This window comes from Mirounga leonina, unplaced genomic scaffold (assembly GCF_011800145.1).
Source record: "Mirounga leonina isolate KUSES-001 unplaced genomic scaffold, KU_Mleo_1.0 Mir_150, whole genome shotgun sequence".
Taxonomy (NCBI): Eukaryota; Metazoa; Chordata; class Mammalia; order Carnivora; family Phocidae; genus Mirounga; species Mirounga leonina.
The window spans coordinates 11,680,732-11,701,756 of record NW_023270374.1 but is presented as its reverse complement, the minus strand read 5'-3'; the positions used below and the strand labels follow the sequence as shown (position 1 = coordinate 11,701,756).

At 37.8% G+C, this 21,025-nt stretch overlaps 1 protein-coding gene across 3 annotated transcripts in view; it reads right to left on the bottom strand.

Annotated features, from left to right (window-relative positions):
• Positions 1 to 21,025, bottom strand: part of TASP1 (taspase 1) — a 303,312-nt gene that overhangs the window by 244,152 nt on the left and 38,135 nt on the right. For all 3 annotated transcript variants that reach the window (XR_004679429.1, XM_035005826.1, XM_035005827.1), the window contains 2 exons: positions 19,793 to 19,913; positions 3,742 to 3,826 (listed from right to left, as the gene is read on the bottom strand). Coding sequence is in view for 2 of the 3 variants with exons in the window: in XM_035005826.1 (XP_034861717.1) it covers positions 3,742 to 3,826; positions 19,793 to 19,913 (206 nt within the window). In the remaining variant the exon portion in view is untranslated. The remainder of the gene's footprint in view (positions 1 to 3,741; positions 3,827 to 19,792; positions 19,914 to 21,025) is intronic.

Genomic DNA, 21,025 nt, shown 5'->3' with positions numbered 1-21,025 from the left:
GGAAGGGAAGAATGAAGGGGGGGGAATCGGAGGGGAAGAAGATCCATGAGAGACTATGGACTCTGAGAAACAAACTGAGGGTTCTAGAGGGGAGGGGGGTAGGGGGGATGGGTTAGCCTGGTGATGGGTAGTAAAGAGGGCACGTACTGCATGGAACACTGGGTGTTACATGCAAACAACGAATCATGGAACACTACATCAAAAACTAATGATGTAATGTATAGTGAATAACATAACATAATAATAATAAAAAAAAAGAAAACTACAGACCAATATATCTCATAATATATGACATACAAAAATCCTTCACAAAATCTTAGGAAATTGGATCTGACAATATATCAAAAGGATTGGGCGCCTGGGTGGCTCAGTCGTTAAACGTCTGCCTTCGGCTCAGGTCATGATCCCAGAGTCCTGGGATCGAGTCCCGCATCAGGGTTCCCTGCTCGGCAGGGAGCCTGCTTCTCCCTCTCCCACTCCCCCTGCTTGTGTTCCTGCTCTCGCTATCTCTCTCTCTGTCAAATAAATAAATAAAATCTTTAAAAATATATATATATATCAAAAAGATAATACATTATGATGAAGTGGAATTTATCCCAGGAATGCAACTGTTGCTTTAACAGTTGAAAATCAACGAATCACTAATTGACTAAATAAGAAAAATTATAAGACCATCTTAATAGATGCAGAAAAGCATTTGAGAAAGAACAACACTCATTCCTATTAAAAACTCTCAGAACACTAAGAAGGGGACTTTCTCAGTATAATAAAGAATATCTATGATAAACCTACAGCAACCATCATACTTAAGAGTAAAAGACCAGATGCTTCCCCCCTAAGATCACAAACAAGGCACAAATGCCCACTCTCACATTTCTTTTTTTTTTTTTCCACTCTCACATTTCTATTCTACATTTCATTGAAGGTCCTAGCCACTGTAATAAAGAAAAGGAAATTAATTAAAGGAACCCAGATTAGAGAGGAAGAAATGAAACAATCTTTATTTTCAGAACGCATTACTGTCTTTGTAGAAAATCTTATCAAATCTATAAAAATGATACTATAAAACAAATGAATTTAGTAAATTCCCAAGAAAGAATTTCAATGTAATAATAATAATAATAATAATAATATTTCTATATTGGCAAGGAACAACTGGAAATTAACACATATTATGTAATTTATCATACTATCAAAAAGAATGAAATACTTGGGGCGCCTGGGTGGCGCAGTCAGTTAAGCAGTTGACTCTTGTTTTTGGTTCAGATTGTGATCTCAGGGTCCTGAGATCAAACCCCGCATCAGGCTCCAAGCTCAGCAGGGGGTCAGCTTCTCCCTCTCCCTATTCCTCTGCCCCTCCCCCCACTCATGTGCTCTCTGTCTCTCTCACTCAAATAAATAAAATCTTTTTTAAAAGAAGAGAGAATGAAATAGGTATAAATTTGATAAAAGCTGTGTAAGACCTATACACTGAAAACTATAAAACACTGGTCAGAGAGGCTAAATGAGACTTTAATAAATGGATATGATGCAATCCTAATCAAAATTCTAGCAGGGTATTTCTAGAAATAGGGTAATTCTAAAATTCATATGGAAATGCAAAATGCCTAAAATGGTCAAAACAATTCTGAAAACAAAGAATAAAGCTGAAGAACTATGTACATGAGAAAATAAGACAGCTAGTTGCAGACAAGTGTAGCATCACAATATATCATTTTAATGGAGAGATGGCCATCACTTTTTCCCATATAATTTATCTTTGTAAAATACAAAAATACTGCACATGTTCCCCTTTGAAAACTGCTTCACCTTGTTCCCTCCTTCCTTCTTCACAGAGGTTAACCACAGTGAGTTTGATAACCTTCTTTCCAGGCCTTCTTTGTACATCTATGTACATATATACTATACGCAGCATTAAAAAACTAGAGTATTGTCTATGTTGTAATACTATGAAGGAATATATGGGAATTAGAGAAGCTTAAAATCAAGACAGCTGCCCCTAGAAGCAGGGGCAGAGACAGAGTCAGGGTAAGGGTGCGGGACAATGGGAAGGATAAGGATGCCATTAGAAAGGGTTCAGTCTAGGGGCACCTGGGTGGCTCAGTTGGTTAAGCATCTGCATTTGGCTCATGTCATGATCCCAGGGTCCTTCTCCCTCTCCTCCCCACTCATGCTATCTGTCACTACTTCTGTCTCTCTCTCAAATAAATAAATAAAATCTTTAAAAAAAAAAAAAAAAGATTTCAGTCTAGGCAGCTTCAAATTCTTTAATCACTTTTCCTACTTTTCCAACTTTCAGAGTTATAAATCAACAAAACACGTATTATAAACAATCTCAAAATTTCCCATTTGCTTCTCCTTATCCTTCCTTATTGAAGACACAAACACTAAAAACTGTAGTTCTTCAAAAATTTTTAAAATTGACCTCTCTAGTATCACAATTAAACACCTGACAAGTATATGATTAAAATGATTACTTGAGTATATTTGGGTAAGAGGTTTCAAGACTTTTCAAAACTATACTAATTTATTTTCTATGACTTCAAATTATAACAGTCAAAGTGATATAGTACTGTTGTCACAACTTTCAACACAGGACATTAATATAACCTTCACAGCTGGGCATGCTGAACATAAACTGAAGTGTAGTGGCATTGAAGCATATTTGTTATTATTATTAGGCATGCTAATGGAATGATGATTATGTTTTGTAAACATAGAGCAATTCACAAAATTATTTAAGGGTAAAAAATATCATGTCAAGGATTTCCTTTAAAATACTATAGGAAAGGGCGCCTGGGTGGCTCAGTTGGTTGAGTGACTGCCTTCGGCTCAGGTCATGATCCTGGAGTCCCTGGATCGAGTCCCGCATCGGGCTCCCTGCTCGGCGGGGAGTCTGCTTCTCCCTCTGACCCTCCCCCCTCTCATGTGCTTGCTCTCTCTCATTCTCTCACTCTCAAATAAATAAATAAAATCTTTAAAAAAAAAAAAATACTATAGGAAAGGGGTGCCTGGCTGGCTCAGTCGGAGGAGCATGGGAATCTTGATCTCCGGGTCATGAGTTTGAGCCCCAAGTTGGGTGTGGAGATTGCTTAAAATCAATAAATGAATAAAATAAACTCTAAAAAAATTTTTTTAATTAAAAAATACTATAGGAAAAAGAGAGACTGAGTATAGATTAAGGGCGAAAACATGTTAGTTACTGGAGCTGGATGACAGGTTCATGAGGGCTCTTTACAATGTTCTCTCTATATTTACAAATACTTGAAAAGTTCAAAGTTTTTTTTAATGAAAATTGTATGTTAATGCTGGAGAAAAATGTAATCTTACTAACCTTAACATCACAATGTTTTTCTCCAGAAGAGAAAAATTAAGTACTTTTATTCTAAGATCATCTCAAAATTAAAATTAGTTTGGACTCTGGACTTCAAAAGTTTCATAATAAAAGACCCCAACTGTGCATTTAGGAACAGCAAAAACATCTCTGTAATCAACTACAAAACCAAAAATTAACTCTGATCTCTTTTCTGCTTTAATCTGTAATATTCTATTGCATCTGAAGCTCTATTAAGTGTACAAAATGTTCCAAGATTATAGAACAAAGTGTCTTCCTCTCAAAGGCAAGCTACTGCTGGTGTGTAACCAACAACATCAGCCTTCTGTGGATAAAAATAGCCTTCAAACACTACATGCACCAAAGACCAAAGACCCAGGGAAAGTCAGGCAGAACAATGCAGTTACCAGGGAGGAATTCGGCCAGCCGAGAGCTTGCCCTTCTGCCCTTCACACAAGAGTCTGTTTGCAACTGAGACTGGATTCTTGATTCCTATAAAATAAAATTGGCAGAAAATGAAGTCAGAAAAATATCTTAAAATTTCCCACTCAGTTTTGTAGCTGTTTCAATAAAACAACTTTTAAATATCTTAGAAAACTCTTCTTTTATATTTACTAATAAAAACCCTTAATTATCATATACAGATAAAATCAACAAATAAATGAATACCCAGTAGATACAAGAATATAAAACATACATTCTCATGTTTTGTCATGTGCTACAGCAGCAAAGACTGAATTTGAAATAATAGATATTTAAATTAGGTCCCTTGTTAATAGATTTCAGAATAGAACAGAAACAATAAACTGAAAATGTGGCATCTACTATCAAAAACTGAATTTCTTCCAAATAAACATGATTACAAACAGCTTCAAATTTACCTTGGGGGGAGGGGAATTAATGGCCAAAAATTTTAAATCTCACCTACAAGAAACAGAATAAAGAGAATATCCTACAAATTGGGTAAGAGTGGGGAGAAGAGGCCAAGTATGAACAAGATTGTAACCTAAAATATGGTTCAGATTGTTTACAGGAGGGAATAAAGAATGTGAAGAAAAGTGAGAAGAATCATGCTCATCTAGGAGGAATGACAGGACAGGAAGTAGTGTGAAAAACAGTCATGATGACAATGACGACAAATATGACAATGTGATGATAACTGAAGACAGTGACGGTAACTCAGGATCTAATATATGCCAACCCAAGTACCAAACCCTTAAATATATCAGAGTAATTCACTGATTTCTCAACTCTATCATATAGGTATACTTATGAACTCTGATTACTGAGGAAATATTTGCACAAAGGGTTAAGTCACCTGCCCAAGACCACAGTGCTGAGATTTCAACAGAAGCAGCTAATGCCAGGGACAAACTCTGCAGTTTGGTCAGACTAGGAAAGTAAACCCAAAAGAAGGTTGTGTAAAGTGAACAGTAACTATGCTTAGGGAACCGTGAGAGATTGGAAGCTCATAATTGAGCTCCTTGGTGCAAAACTGCAAAAACACAGCTAATCATTGGTCAAGACAGGCTTGACTTGCCCTCAGCTCAGTTTCCCAATTTTCAGGTCAGAACAGTAACTTCCAATGTGAGTTTTTCAGCATTCTAGGATTTTTCTACTTAATTCCATAAGTACCCCCAAAGATCCAAGTCATTTTCTTAAACAAAAAATTTAACTGGAGCAAGAGAGTGGAGGAATAGGAGACCTAAATTTTGTCTGGCCGCAGGAATTCAGCTAGATAGTTATCAAACCATTCAGAACACCTACAAACTCAAAAGGAGATCGAAGAAAAGAATAGCAGCAATTCGATGAACAGAAAAGCGATCACTTTCTGTAAGTTAGAACGTGTGGATAAGTGAATCCGAGGCAATATGTGGGAAGATTGATGGGGTGGGGGGAGCCTCTGTCAGCCAGCTACCAGCAAGTGATAGAGCAGCAGAGCACAAAACTGGAACTTTTAGAAGTCTGCTCTGCTGAGGGACGTCGCTCCAGTGGCTAAGCGGGAGTTGGAACCCACACCGGGACTGTGTGGTCTCAGGACCCTAGGGGTCACAGAAAGAGCAGGGGTGCACAAGTGCAGCAGAGCTCCCAGATATCAGAGCGGGGAAGCCGGCTGCAGAGAGGGAGCCAAGGAGTGGGCTCTCAGCTGGAGTGGCAATAAACCGTGATCCGCGGCCCAGTCAGGCCACTACTACTCTTGCAGCAGGGACCCAAGAAGCGACAGATCCAGGAAGACTCCCCTTCCTCCCCTGGGAGGAGTGGCACCAGAGCACACCCCAGGAATCTGCCAGGTTTGGAGACTCCAAACGGAGTGTGCCAGAAATAGAAATGCTAGGTCACAGGCTGGGTGAGCACGGAGTGTGACCAGAGACCAGGGAGACAGTGATTGACTGCTTTTCTCTGAGAGCACATAGAGGAGCGGGGCCGCGAGCTCTCGGCTCCTCTGGGGCCAGAGAGTGGGAGTCCATTTCCACTCTCGTCCTCCAAAGCTGTATGGAAAGCTTTCAGAGAACAAAAGCTACCAAGAACAAACCCGAGCAGATTACTTAGCCTGGCCCCTGGCAAGGGCTGGGCAATTCCACCTCAGGCAAAGACATTTGAGAACCACAGCAACAGGCCCCTCCCCAGAAGATCAGCAAGAACATCCAGCCAAGAACAAGTTTCCCGATCAATGAGAAAAGCAAAATCCCAGCGCTAGGGGAATGCAGCACAGAGAATTCATGGCATTTATCCAATGATTATTTAGTCTTTTGAAGTTAATGTTTTAGAGGAGGAGCAAGATGGTGGAGGAGTAGGAGACCTAAATTTCATCTGGTCCCAGGAATTCAGCTAGATAGGGATCAAACCATTCTGAACACCTATGAACTCAACAGGAGATAAAAGAAAAGAATAGCAGCAACTCTGAACAGAAAAGCGACCACTTTCTGGAAGGTAGGACGTGCGGAGAAGTGAATCCAAGGCGATATTCGGGAGGATAGACGGCGGGAGTGGGGGGAGGCCTTCGTCAGCCGCTTCTGGCAAGTGATAGAGCCCTGGAGCACAAAATCGGAACTTTTAAAAGTCTGCTCCGCCGAGGGACATCACTCTGGTGGCAAAGTGGGGGGTGGAACCCTCGTGGGACAGTGTGGTCTCAGGACCCTCGGGGTCACAGAAAGACCGGGAGTGCCTGAGTGCGGCAGAGCTCCCAGGTATCCGAGCGGGGAACCCGGCTGCAGAGACGGAGCAGAGGCGCGGGCCCTCAGCTTTGGGTTGCTGTAAACCGAGATCCGGGGCACAGTCGGGTCACTGCTCCTCCAGCAGATACCCAACAAGCGGCAGATCCGGGGAGACTCCACTTCCACCCCAGGGAGGAGCGGCCTGGGAGCGCACTGCAGGGATCTGCTGGGTTTGGAGACTCCACCCAGGGTTGGGTGCCAGAGATAGAAACGCGCGGTCACAAGCCGTGGGAGCACAGACTGTGTCCAGAGACCGGGGAGACAGGAGTGACTGACAGCTATTCTCTGGGGGTTCACTGAGAAGCGGGGCCCCGAGTTCTCAGCTCCTCCGGGGTGGAGATTGGGAGGCCACCATTTTCACTCTCTGCCTACAAAGCTGTATGGAAAGCTTGCAGGGAACAAAAGCTCCTGAGAGCAAACCTGAGCAGATTACTTACCCCAGACCAGGCAAGGGTGGGGCAATTCTGCCTCCAACAAAGACATTTGGAAACCACGGCAACAGGCCCCTCCCCAGAAGATCAGCGAGAACAGCCAGCCAAGACCAAGTTTACCGATCAATGAGAACAACAGAACTCCAGCGCTAGGGGAATACTGCACATAGAATTCATGGCTTTTTTACCATGACTCTTTAGTCTTTCAAAGTTAATTTTTTTTTTTTTTAATTTTTCTTTTTCCCTTTTCAACCAACATCTTATCAATCCCTTTTTTAAAAAACATTTTTATTTTTCATTTTTAGAGTCATATTCTATCCCTTCATAGTAGTTACCCCTATTTTTGGCATATATATATCAGTTGTTCTCTCTTTAAAATTTTGAGATAGTTTCTACTAACAGATCAAAATATACCCTAAATTCCTAGTGTATGGTTTTTTTCTACTCCCCTACCTGATCAGATTCTCTCCCTTTTTTTTTTAAATCCTCTTCTTTCTTTATTCAAAAAACTTCTTATCAATTCCTTTTATAAAATTTTTTATAATTTCCATCTTTACAGTCATATTCCATCCCTTCATCATATCAACCCTTATTTTTGTAAATATATAAGCTTTTCTTTCTTTAAAATTTTGGGAGGCACTTTCCTCTAACAGACCAAAATACACCCAATCTACTGTGTGGCACTGATCTATATACCAGCCTGATCATATTTGATCACATTCTGTTTTTTCTTTTGTTTTGTTTTGTTCCGGTTTTGTTTATTTTTATCTTTATCCTTTTTTTTCTTTTTTTTTTTTTTCTTTTTCTTTTTTCTCTCTTTCCCTTTCTTTTACCACTGTTTCAGGTCTTTTCTGATTTGTTTAGAGTATAATTCTGGGGACGTTGTTAACCTGCTAGCATTTTGTTCTCTCATTCATCTATTCTCCTCTGCACAAAATGACAAGACGGAAAAAATCACCTCAACAAAAAGAACAAGAGGTAGTACCGACTGCCAGGGACCTACTCAATATGGACAATAGTACGATGTCAGATCGAGAGTTCAGAATCATCACTTTAAAGATACTAGCTGGGCTTGAAAAAAGCATGGAAGTTATTAGAGAAACCCTTTCTGGAGAAGTAAAAGAACTAAAATCTAACCAAGTAGAAATCAAAAAGGCTATTAATGAGGTGCAATCAAAAACAGGGGCACGAACTGCTAGGATAAATGAGGCAGAAGAGAGAATCAGTGATACAGAACACCAAATGATGGAAAATAAAGAAGCTGAGAAAAAGAGAGATAAACAACTACTGGATCACGAGGGCAGAATTTGAGAGATAAGTGATACCATAAGATGAAACAACATTAGAATAATTGGGGTCCCAGAAGAAGAAGAAAGAGAGAGAGGGTCAGAAGGTATAATGGAGCAAACCATAGCAGAGAACTTCCCTACTTTGGGGAAGGAAACAGGCATCAAAATCCAGGAAGCACAGAGAACCCCTCTCAAAATCAATAAAAATAGGTCAACACCCCAACATCTAATAGTAAAACTTACGAGTCTCAGAGACAAAGAGAAAATCCTGAAAGCAGCTGGAGAGAAGAGATATGTAACCTACAATGGTAGAAACATTAGATTGGCAACAGACCTATACACAGAGACCTGGCAGGCCAGAAAGGACTGGCAGGATACATTCAGAGCACTAAATGAGAAAAATATGCAGCCAAGAATACTATATCCAGCTAGGCTGTCATTGAAAATAGAAGGAGAGAGAAAAAGCTTCCAGGACAAACAAAAACTAAAGGAATTTACAAACACAAAGCAGCCCTACAATAAATCTTGAAAGGGGTCCTCTAAGCAAAGACAGAGCCTAAAAGCAACATAGACCAGAAAGGAAAAGAGACAATATACGGTAACAGTCACCTTACAGGCAATACAATGGCACTAAATTCCTATCTTTCAATAGTTACCCTGAATGTAAATGGGCTAAATGCCCCAATCAAAAGACACAAGCTATCAGATTGGATTAAAAAACAAGACCCATCCATTTGCTGTCTTCAAGAGACTCATTTTAGACCCAAAGAAACTCCCAGATTGAAAGTGAGGGGGTGGAAAACCATTTACCATGCTAATGGACACCAAAAGAAAGCTGGGGTGGCAATCCTTATATCAGACAAATTAGATTTTAAACCAAAGACTGTAACAAGAGGTGAGGAAGGACACTATGTCCTACTTAAAGGGCCTATCCAACAAGAAGATTGAACAATTGTAAATATCTATGCCCCTAACACGGGAGCAGCCAATTTTATAAGGCAATTAATAACAGAAGCAAAGAAACATATTGACAACAATACAATAATAGTGGGGGACTTTAACACCCCCCTCACTGAAATGGACAGATCGTCTAAGCAAAAGATAAACAAGGAAATAAAGACTTTAAATGATACACTGGATGAAATGGACTTCACAGACATATTCAGAACATTCCATCCCACAACAGAATACACATTCTTCTCAAGTGCCCATGGAACATTCTCCAGAATCGATCACATCCTAGGTCATAAATCAGGTCTCAACCGGTACCAAAAGATTGGGATCATTCCCTGCCTATTTTCAGACCACAATGCTTTGACACTGGAATTCAATCACAAGAGGAAAGTCGGAAAGAACTCAAATACATGGAGGCTAAAGAGCATCCTACTGAAGAATGAATGGGTCAACCAGGAAATTAAAGAAGAATTAAAAAAATACATGGAAACCAATGAAAATGAAAACACAACTGTTCAAAATCTTTGAGATGCAGCAAAGGCAGTCCTAAGAGGAAAGTATATAGCAATACAAGCCTTTCTCAAGAAACAAGGTCTCAAGTACACAACCTAACCCTACACCTAAAGGCGGTGGAGAAAGAACAGCAAATAAAGCCTAAACCAAGCAGGAGAAGAGAAATAATAAAGATCAGAGCAGAAATCAATGAAATAGAAACTAAAAGAACAGTAGAACAGATCAACGAAACTAGGAGCTGGTTCTTTGAAAGAATTAACAAGATTGATAAACCCCTGGCCAGACTTATCAAAAAGAAAAGAGAAAAGACCCAAATCAACAAAATCATGAATGAAAGAGGAGAGATCACAACCAACACCAAAGAAATACAAACAATTATAAGAACGTATTATGAGCAACTCTATGCCAGCAAATTAGATAACCTGGAAGAAATGGATGCATTCCTAGAGATGTATCAACTACCAAAACTGAACCAGGAAGAAATAGAAAACCTGAACAGACCTATAACCACTGAGGAAATGAAGCACTCATCAAAAATCAACCAAAAAACAAAAGCCCAGGGCCAGATGGCTTCCCAGGGGAATTCTGCCAAACATTTAAAGAAGAATTAATACCTATTCTTCTGAAAGTGTTCCAAAAAATAGAAATGGAAGGAAAACTTCCAAACTCATTTTATGAGGCCACCATTACCTTGATCCCCAAAGCAGACAAAAAACCCATCAAAAAGGAGAATTACAGACCAATATCCCTGATGAACATGGATGCAAAAATTCTCACCAAAATACTAGCCAACAGGATCCAACAGTACATTAAAAGGATTATTCACCATGACCAAGTGGGATTTATCCCTGGGCTGCAAGGTTGGTTCAACATCCGCAAATCAATCAATGTGATACAATACATTAACAAAAGAAAGAACAAGAATCATATGATCCTCTCAATAGATGCAGAAAAAGCACCTGACAAAGTACAGCATCCTTTCTTGATCAAAACTCTTCAGAGTATAGGCATAGAGTGTACATACCTCAATATCATAAAAGCCATCTATGAAAAACCTACAGAGAATATCATTCTCAATGGGGAAAAACTGAGAGCTTTCCCCCTAAGATCAGGAACGCGGCAGGGATGTCCACTATCACCACTGCTATTCAACATAGTATTAGAAGTCCTAGCCACAGCAATCAGACAACAAAAAGAAAGAAAAGGCATCCAAATCGGCAAAGAAGAAGTCAAACTCTCACTCTTTGCAGATGATATGATACTTTATGTGGAAGACCCCAAAGACTCCACCCCAAAACTGCTAGAACTCATACAGGAATTCAGTCAAGTGGGAAGATATAAAATCAATGCACAGAAGTCAGTGGCATTCCTATACACCAACAAAAAACAGAAGAAAGAGAAATTAAGGAGTTGATCCCATTTACAATTGCACCCAAAACCATAAGATACCTTGGAATAAATCTAACCAGAGGCAAAGGATCTGTACTCAGAAAACTATAAAATACTCATGAAAGAAATTGAGGAAGACACAAAGAAATGGAAAAACGTTCCATGCTCATGCATTGGAAGAACAAATATTGTGAAGATGTCAATGCTACCTAGAGCAATCTACACATTCAATGCAATCCCCATCAAAATACCATCGACTTTTTTCAAAGAAATGCAACAAATAATCCTAAAATTTGTATGGAACCAGAAAAGACCCCAAATAGCCAGAGGAACGTTGAAAAAGAAAAGCAAAGCTGGCGGCATCACAATTCCAGACTTCCAGCTCTATTACAAAGCTGTCATCATCAAGACAGTATGGTACTGGCACAAAAACAGACACAAAGATCAATGGAACAGAATAGAGAGCCCAGAAATGGACCCTCAACTCTATGGTCAACTCATCTTTGACAAGCAGGAAAGAATGTCCAATGGAAAAAAGACAGTCTCTTCAACAAATGGTGTTGGGAAATTTGGACAGCCACATGCAGAAGAATGAAAATGGACCATTTCCTTACACCACACACAAAAATAGACTCCAAATGGTTGAAGACCTCAATGTGAGACAGGAGTCCATCAAAATCCTGAAGGAGAACACAGGCAGCAACCTCTTCGACCTCAGCTGCAGCAACTTCTTCCTAGAAACATTGCCAAATGCAAGGGAAGCAAGGGCAAAAAGAACTATTGGGACTTCATCAAGATAAAAAGCTTTTGCATTGGGACGCCTGGGTGGCTCAGTCGGTTAAGCGTCTGCCTTCAGCTCAGGTCATGATCCCAGGGTCCTGGGATCGAGTCCCGCATCAGGCTCCCTGCTCTGCGGGGAGCCTGCTTCTCCCTCTGCCTCTGCCTCTCTCTCTCTCTCATGAATAAATAAATAAAATCTTAAAAAAAAAAAAAAAAAAGCTTTTGCACAGCAAAAGAAACAGTCAATAAAACTAAAAGACAACTGACAGAATGGGAGAAGATATTTGCAAATGACATATCAGATAAAGGGCTAGTACCCAAAATCTATAAAGAACTTATCAAACTCAACACCCAAAGAACAAATGATCCAATCAAGAAATGGGAAGAAGACATGAACAGGCATTTCTGCAAAGACGTCCAAATGGCCAACAGACACATGAAAAAGTGCTCAACATCGCTGGGCATCAGGGAAATCCAAATCAAAACCTCAATGAGATACCACCTCACACCAGTCAGAATGGCTAAAATGAACAAGTCAGGAAACGACAGATGTTGGCAAGGATGTGGAGAAAGGGGTACCCTCCTACACTGTTGGTGGAAATGCAAGCTGGTGCAGCCACTCTGGAAAACAGTATGATGGTTCCTCAAAAAGTTGAAAATAGAGCTACCCTATGACCCAGCAATTACACTACTGGGTATTTACCCCAAAGATACAAATGTAGGGATCCGAAGGGGCACGTGCACCCCAATGTTTATAGCAGCAATGTCCACAATAGCCAAAGTACGGAAAGAGCCTGGACGTCCATCAACAGATGAATGGATAAAGAAGATGTGGTATATATATACAATGGAATATTATGCAGCCATCAAAAATATGAAATCTTGCCATTTGCAATGACATGGATGGAACTAGAGGGTATTATGCTAAGCAAAATAAGTCAATCAGAGAAAGACAATTATCATATGATATAACTCAAATGAGGAATTTGAGAAACAAGACAGAGAATCATAGGGGAAGGGAGGGAAAAATGAAACAAGACAAAACCAGAGAGGGAGACAAACCATAAGAGACTCTTAATCTCAGGAAACAAACTGAGAGTTGCTGGAGTGGAGGGGGGTGGGACGGATGGGGTGGCTGGATGATGGACATTGGGGAAGGTCTGTGCTATGGTGAGCGCTGTGAATTGTGTAAGACTGATGGATCATAGACCTGTATCCCTGAAACAAATAATACATTATATGTTAATAAAACAATTTTTTTAAAAAAAAGCAGCTAATGCCAGAGACCACACCCTTAACGACTAACCAATGGATGCCTCTTAGGACACCATCAGTATCAAAAACACACACAAAAAAATCAGCAGTGGGATATAAGAAGATCATTAAAACTCAAATTAAGGTCACCATTTTTTTTTTTAAGATTTTACTTATTTATTTATTTGAGAGAGAGAGAGAGAGAGAATGAGCAGGAAGAAGGACAGAGGGAGAAGCAGATTCCTGGCTCATCAGGGAGTGGTATGCAGGGCTCCATCCCAGGACCTGAGATCACAACCCGAGCCAAAGGTAGCTGCCCAACTGACTGAGCTACTCAGGTACCCTGAAGGCCACCATATTGACTCAAAACAAAACTATTTAGCTAAACAACAAAAACACGCCACCAAAAAAACGTATGAAATACCAAATAAAGGAAAAGCTCAGATCTCTATACTAGCTCTTAAAATATATCTCTGTATATAATGATGTAATATTTAAAGACTTTGATAATTGTCAATTAAGTTATAAATTCAAATCTACAAATTCTCCATCAAACTTCAAAAGGATAACAAGCTGACTCTTAAATTCATCAGGAAGAGAAAACTTTGGGAAAAAATGAAGAGGTATTCACCCTTCACGATACCGTTTCTTATTAACAACTATTCTTAATTAAAAGAGTGTGGTTTGAGTACAAACAGACAAATACATCAACGGAACAGAATAAAGCTAAAGTTCAGACACAGACACAAAAGCATTTGAATATTTAATACATGACATAGACAGTATTTCAAATGAGTAGAAAAAGATTGACTCTATGTGAGAGGTAGAGAGAACACAGAGTGATGGGAGTCAGACTGTTTTATAACTGTACCTATCTACTGCTTCTCAGCTACAAATTCTCCCTTCACTGCCTGATCTGTGAAAATGGATATGGGCCCTTTAAATATGTTTGCTTTGCCAGCTGGCACAATGGTAGCTTTGTCAGTAGAGGGCACTGGAGACACACTGTAGGAGGAACGGGTGGCTTCTTGGGCAGGCCTGGAGAGTGTCTGTTTTTCTTCACTATTTGGCCCACATGGTATTCCCCAGTGCTAAGTGCCTGCAGGGTGCAGCTTTCTCCAGCATTTGGCCACCACATGTTTTCTCCAGCTCCTGATTCAGGCTACAGCAGCCTAGCTGACAGCCCCAGAAAAATAGAACTGTGCCCAGCTCAAGTCACAAACCTTCTCCACCTTAAAGGCACAAAAAGTGAAGTGTCCCATGGGGACAGGGCTGTCTGGTGAGTCAAAAACCCAATCTTTATCCTGTGCAACAGAGGTTCAATTCACATAGATTCCTCATCCCCATGTGCCCACCTATGGGCCTGAGCTCACCTGTGCCCCACAGGATTGTTCCTGGTCTTATAGTGACTGTGGCCTGGGTAATCCAGCAACTTCTCTGCTAGGCAATGGGCTGCAACCACACCTTCTTCAATGAGGTCCAAATCTCCTTCCAAGTTTATCCTTACGTGGGTATTCTCCCTCTGCCCTAGAATACATTTTGAGTTCTGTTTCCATCTTTGTATAGTTACTCTCCTATCACTGTTTAACAGTTCTTTATATTAAACTTCCCCTATTTAATCTACTATGTGATTCATTTCCTAGTTGGACCCAGACTGATACAGTAACCTTGGGCAAATTACTAAATCTCTTCTATATTTCAGTTTCCTTATCTGTGAAATGGGGATAAAAGTAGTGTCCTCAAAAGGTAACTGTGAGAACTAAATGACTGAATATATATAAACTACTGGAGAACAATGCATGGTATGTAACAGTCACTCAATGAACAATAGTTATTATTATTGTTATTATTCAAGATTATGTTTTGTTGGTTATTTCAGAAAAAAATGCATTAAAGAAGTAAATGAAAAATAAATTATAAGTGTATTAGAAGAAAATATAGGTGACTATACTTATAATTATGAGGGAAAGCTTAAGAAATGCAAAATACAAAAGCCACAAAAGAACAATAAGTTCGACAAAAATTTTAAATTCTAATATAATAAAGCACATTGTAAGTAAAGTTAAAAGGCAAGCCACAAGAGATATGGAACAGTCAGTTCATAGAGAAATACTAATGGCCTTTAAACATATGAAATTTCATTACTAATAAAATTTCATAATGAAAGAAATTAAAATTAAAATTAAAACTAATTGATATACTCTTTCTTACCTATCACAGAAACCAGAAAGGATAAAGAAGACTGGAACAAGTGAATAACCAAACTGACCAAACCGGCACATATAGAACATCACCCAACAACTACAAAATATATACTCTTTTAAAGTTCACATGGAATGCTTAACAAAACATACCATAAACTGGGCCATAAAGCAAGTCTCAAAAAGCTTCAAGGGACTGGAATCATATAGAGGATGTTCTCTGACCACAGTGAAATTAAACTAGAAATCAAAAAAAAAAGCTAACTAAAAAGTCCTTAGGTAAATAAATTTGACAACTCCTATGAAAAAGACAAATTCCTTTACAAACACAATGAGAGGAAAATATAATCTTATAATTGTTAAAGAAATTGAATCCATTTTTTGAAACTTCCCACAAAGAAAACTCCACTAATTTAGAATAACTAATGAATTCTCAGAAGAAATCATTCCAATCACATGCAAATTCTTTCAAAGAGGAAAAAAAAATCCCCAATTCATTTTGTGAGGTCAGCCATAACATGATTCCAAAACCTGAAAATAATATTACAAGAAAGGAAAATTAAGGCCAATCTATTACATGAAGATAGATGTCAAAATCTTAAACATCAACAACTTGAACCCAGCAGAATATAAAAAGATAAAAATATGACCGAGAAGACTTTATGCCAAGGGAACATTCAAAAATCAATCACAAATTTCATATTTAACAAAATAAAGGAGAAAAATCTTTATCTCAACAGACACAGAAAAGCACTTAATGATAATTCAATACCCATTTATAATAAAAACTATCAGCAAACTAAGATTAGAAGGGAACTTCCTCAATCTGATAAAGAGTATCTATGACAGTCCAAAAGCTAGCAGAGCATATAGAATGGTGAAATATTTAATGCTCTCCTTCTAAGATCAGGAACAAAGCAAAGATGTACACTAACACCATTTATATTCAACATTGCACTGAATGTCACGGCCAAATGAAAAGTTTACATATTGCAAAGGACAAAGCAAAATTGCATGAGTCATAGGTAATATAATTGTGTATATAGAAATTCCATGGGAACCTATTTTTTCAAATGCTAGAATAAGTGATAGAAAAACTTCATCAAGGCTAGTGAATTCAAGGCCAATATACAAAATTCAATTATATTTCTAAATTTAATAAAACAATTAGATATTGACATTCTAAATATATATACTTTATAATAACATCAAAGAACTAAGTATCTAGAATAAATCTAATAAAACATATACATGACATTTATACTGAAAACCATAAAACAATGCTGAGGAAAAAAAGAGTAATGTTTATATAAATATACATATTCTATGTTTGTGGGCTGGAATATTCAATATTGTTAAGACATCAATTGTCCACAAATGATTCTATATATTCAATGCAATACCAACCAAAATCCCAGCAGGGTTTTATTATGGACATTGACAAGCTGACTCAAAAAGTTTATGAAAATGGCCAAACACCTAGAATAGCCAATATAATCTTAAAGGAAAAAAAAAAGGAAGTTAAAAATCTTATAGTACCTTATCAAGAATATACATACATATCAGCAGATATAAAGAATATAAAGCTACAGTAAACAAGACAGTATGGCACTGGCAATAAATAGGACAATGGAATAGAATAGAGGGTACAGAAACAAGCCATTGCATGTATAGTCAGTCACCTGATTTGCCAACACAGTTATGTGAGGAGAACACTGTCCTTTCTATTGACAATGGCAATGAACCATCTGGATATCCGTAAGAGAAAAAAAAGTAATGTCAGCTCCTATCTCACATACACTAACATTAATCTGAGCTTGATAAGAGAGCTAAATGTGAAGGGTAAAAAACAATAGAACTAAACAAAAACAAAAACAAAAAACCTATTAGGGATGCCTGGTGGGCTCAGTCGGGAGAGCATGTGACTCTTATCTCCAGGCCATGAGTTCAAGCCCCACATTGGTGTAAAGCTTACGTTTAAAAAAAAAAAACAAACAAACAGAAGTATTAAAAGAAAACAACAGAGACAATCTTCATAACTTTGGGTAGACAAAGATTTCTTAAATAAAATATTTAAAAAATAACCATAAAATAAAAGGTTGGTAATTTAAACTACGTAAGAATTAAAAACTTCAGTTCATCAGAAGACAGCATTAAAAGAGTGAAAAGGTCATCCACAGACTAGGAGGAGATATACATACTACAGTATCTGACAAAGGATCTGTATCTAAAATATATAAAGTATTTGAACAAATCAATGAAAAAAGATAATCCAATAAAAATATGCAAAAGACTTTTGAACATACACTGCACAACAAGAATATCTAAATGGCCAACAGGTATATCAAAAGGTTCTCAGTATCATTAGTCACCAGAGAAACTAAAATTAAAACAAAAATGCCACTGCACACATACCAAAATGGATGAATTTTATTTTTTTTTAAGATTTTATTCATTTATAAGAGAGAGAGAGAGCACAAGCAGGGGGAGCGACAGGCAGAGGGAAAGGGAGAAGCAGGCTCCCCATCAGCAGGGAGCCCAATGTGGGGCTCAATCCCAGGATGCTGGGATCATGATTTGAGCCAAAGGCAGACGCTTAACCAACTGAGCCACCCAGGCACCCCAAAATGGATGAATTTTAAAAAGAATAGCAATACCAAATGTTGGCCCTGATGTAGAGTAACTAAAATGATCATACACTGCTGGTGGGGGTATAGATTGTAACAACTACTTTTGAAAACTGTCCAGCAGTATCAACTAAAGCAAAACACATTATGTACCTAAACTTATCATCTAGTATAATGTTGAACAGAAGTGATGAGAGTGAACACTGCTGTATTATCCCTGATCTTAAGGATAGGATCTTAATGATAAACTTACCATTCCAAATCTTAGGTTTATAACCAAGAGAATTAAGTACATATGTCTATCAAAGACATGTACAAGAATATTCATTGGCGCAGTCAAAAACTAGAAACTGGGCGCCTGGGTGGCTCAGTTGGTTAAGCGACTGCCTTCGGCTCCGGTCATGATCCTGGAGTCCTGGGATCGAGTCCCACATCGGGCTCCCTGCTCAGCAGGAAGTCTGCTTCTCCCTGACCCTCCCCCTCTCATGCTCTCTCTATCTCATTCTCTCTCTCAAATAAATAAATAAAAAATCTTTAAAAAAAAAAAAACTAGAAACTATTCAAATATCCTCTAAAGGAGAACAGATAATTTATTATATATTATATACTCATGCAATAAAATACTACTAAGTAATAAAAAGAAAAAATTACTGTGACACAAAACATGGGTCAATCTCACAGGCATAGTATTAAGCAAAAAAAAAAAAAACAGACACAGAGGTGTATGATTCCACTCATATAAATTTCAGGAACAAGCAAATTAATCTATGGTACCTAAAGTCAAAATTAAGGGAGAACAGGAGGAGGAGGGAAGGCAGGAGCAGAGTATAAGAGGTATGGACTAGGAAGAGGCATAAAGAACTCTTCTGGGATTATAGAAATGTTCTGTATTTTTTTAAGATTTTATTTATTTATTTTAGAGAGAGAAAGCATGCACAAACAGGGGAGGAAGAGGAACAAGCAGACTCCGTGCTACTGCTGAGCAAGGAACCCAACATGGGGCTAGATCCTAGGACCCTGAGATCATAACCTGAGCTGAAATCAAGAGTCTGATGCTCAACCAACGGAGCCACCCAGGCACCCTGGAAATGTTCTGTATTTTGACATGGAAATGTCTTATAGCTTGACCTGGGTAATGGTTTACATAGCTGTATACATTTAAAAATTCATGCAGCTTTATAATTAAAATATGTGCATTTCATGTGTATTTGTAAAATATTAGATATATCTTATATGTACTGATGTGGGAAAAATCTCTAAAACATCCTAGTTAAAGAAAAAAGAAAGTTTCATAATAATATGTACATATATTTTTTAAAAAATACATGTGTGAAACTGCGTTTCTATTACACAAAAATATAGATAAATGCACTGTATTTTACTGGTTAAACCCCTTCAAGGAGAAAGGGATGAGAAGGAAAGATTTGGAAGAGCAACGGCAAATTTTATTTACATCATTTGATTTTCTAACAAAAAAATATATTATTTGTGTATTTCAAATAATCATAAAATTAAAAGAATATGCTAACTCGCAGGTTAAATGTCTATAATTTCAATGAGATGGAGGAGAATGATCAACCTCTAACAAAGACTTGAACATAAGCTTTTTTACTATTTTCTTTAAAACTTTTCAAAGCTAAGACTTCATGTTTTAAATTCAATAAGAGAAAACAATGTTGTTTTCAATACTAGTCCAAACAAGAATGGTAGAAAACACTAGATTGACTAAGTCTTTAGGAGGCATCATATGGTAATATTCATAGTTCTTTAGAGAATAGAGATAATGTGTTATAATGTCCACGTACCACTCAGTGCTCCAACAGCTCCAAAATTTAAGGATTTTCCATCCATTATGCTGGCATCACACTCAATTTCACCCAAGAGATTTAGATTAGATCCCATTCCTGCATTTGTAAAAGGAGAATCCTAAGAGATAAAAACAAAAATTAAAATACCATTAGTCTTAAAGAAGATTTAATGTCAATCCTTTTTAACTGTTCCAAAAACTAGAAAGGGAAAGAACACTCTCGATTCCTTGCACGATACCAGTACTACCCTGATTCCAAAACAAGACAAAGACATCATGAGGAAAGAAAACTACAGGCTAATATATCTTGAGACTATAGGCACAAAAATCCTCAAGAAAATGCTAGCAAACCAAATGCAGCAAAACATAAAAGTCTTATACACCATGAACAAGAGGGATCCCAGGGAAGCAAGTTTGGTTTTAATATGTGAAACTTAATGTAATACACCATGTTAATAAAGAAAAAAATAAAAATAAATAAACTAAATAGAAAAAACAGGATCATACTAATAAACACCAAAAAAGCATTTAACAAAATCCAACACCCTTTCATGAGAAAAGCACTCAACAAACTAGAAATAGAAGGGAACTTCCTATATATGATATAATAAAGGACATCTACAAAAAGTCCAGAGCGAACATCATAATTAATGGTGAAAACTTGAATGTTTTCCCTTAAGATCAGGGATAATACAGCAATGTACTCTCATCACTTATATTCAACATTATACTGGATATTCTGGACAAAACAATTAGGCAAGAAAAAGAAATAATGAGCGTCTATATTGGAAAAGAAAAAGTAAAATTATCTCTTAGTATAAGAGGACATGATCTTGTATACAAAAAGTCCTAAGGACTCCACTAAAAAACTATTAGGACTGATAAGTTCAAAAGGGTTTCAAGATACAAGATCAATATACAAAAATCAACTGTTATTTCTACATATTAGCAATGAACAATGTGAAGATCAAATTCAGAAAACAATTCCACTTACAATAACATCAAAAAGAATAAAATACTTAGGAATAAATTCAACAAAAGAAGTAGAAGATTCATACACTGAAAACTATAACACATGTTAAGAAAAAATTAAAGAAGACCTAAATAAATGTAAGGACACCCATGTACATAGATCAAAAGGTTTAATGTCTTTAAGACAGCAATACTCTCCAAAATTGATCAGCTTCAACACAATCCCATATCAAATCCTAACTACCTTTTTTGCAGAAAC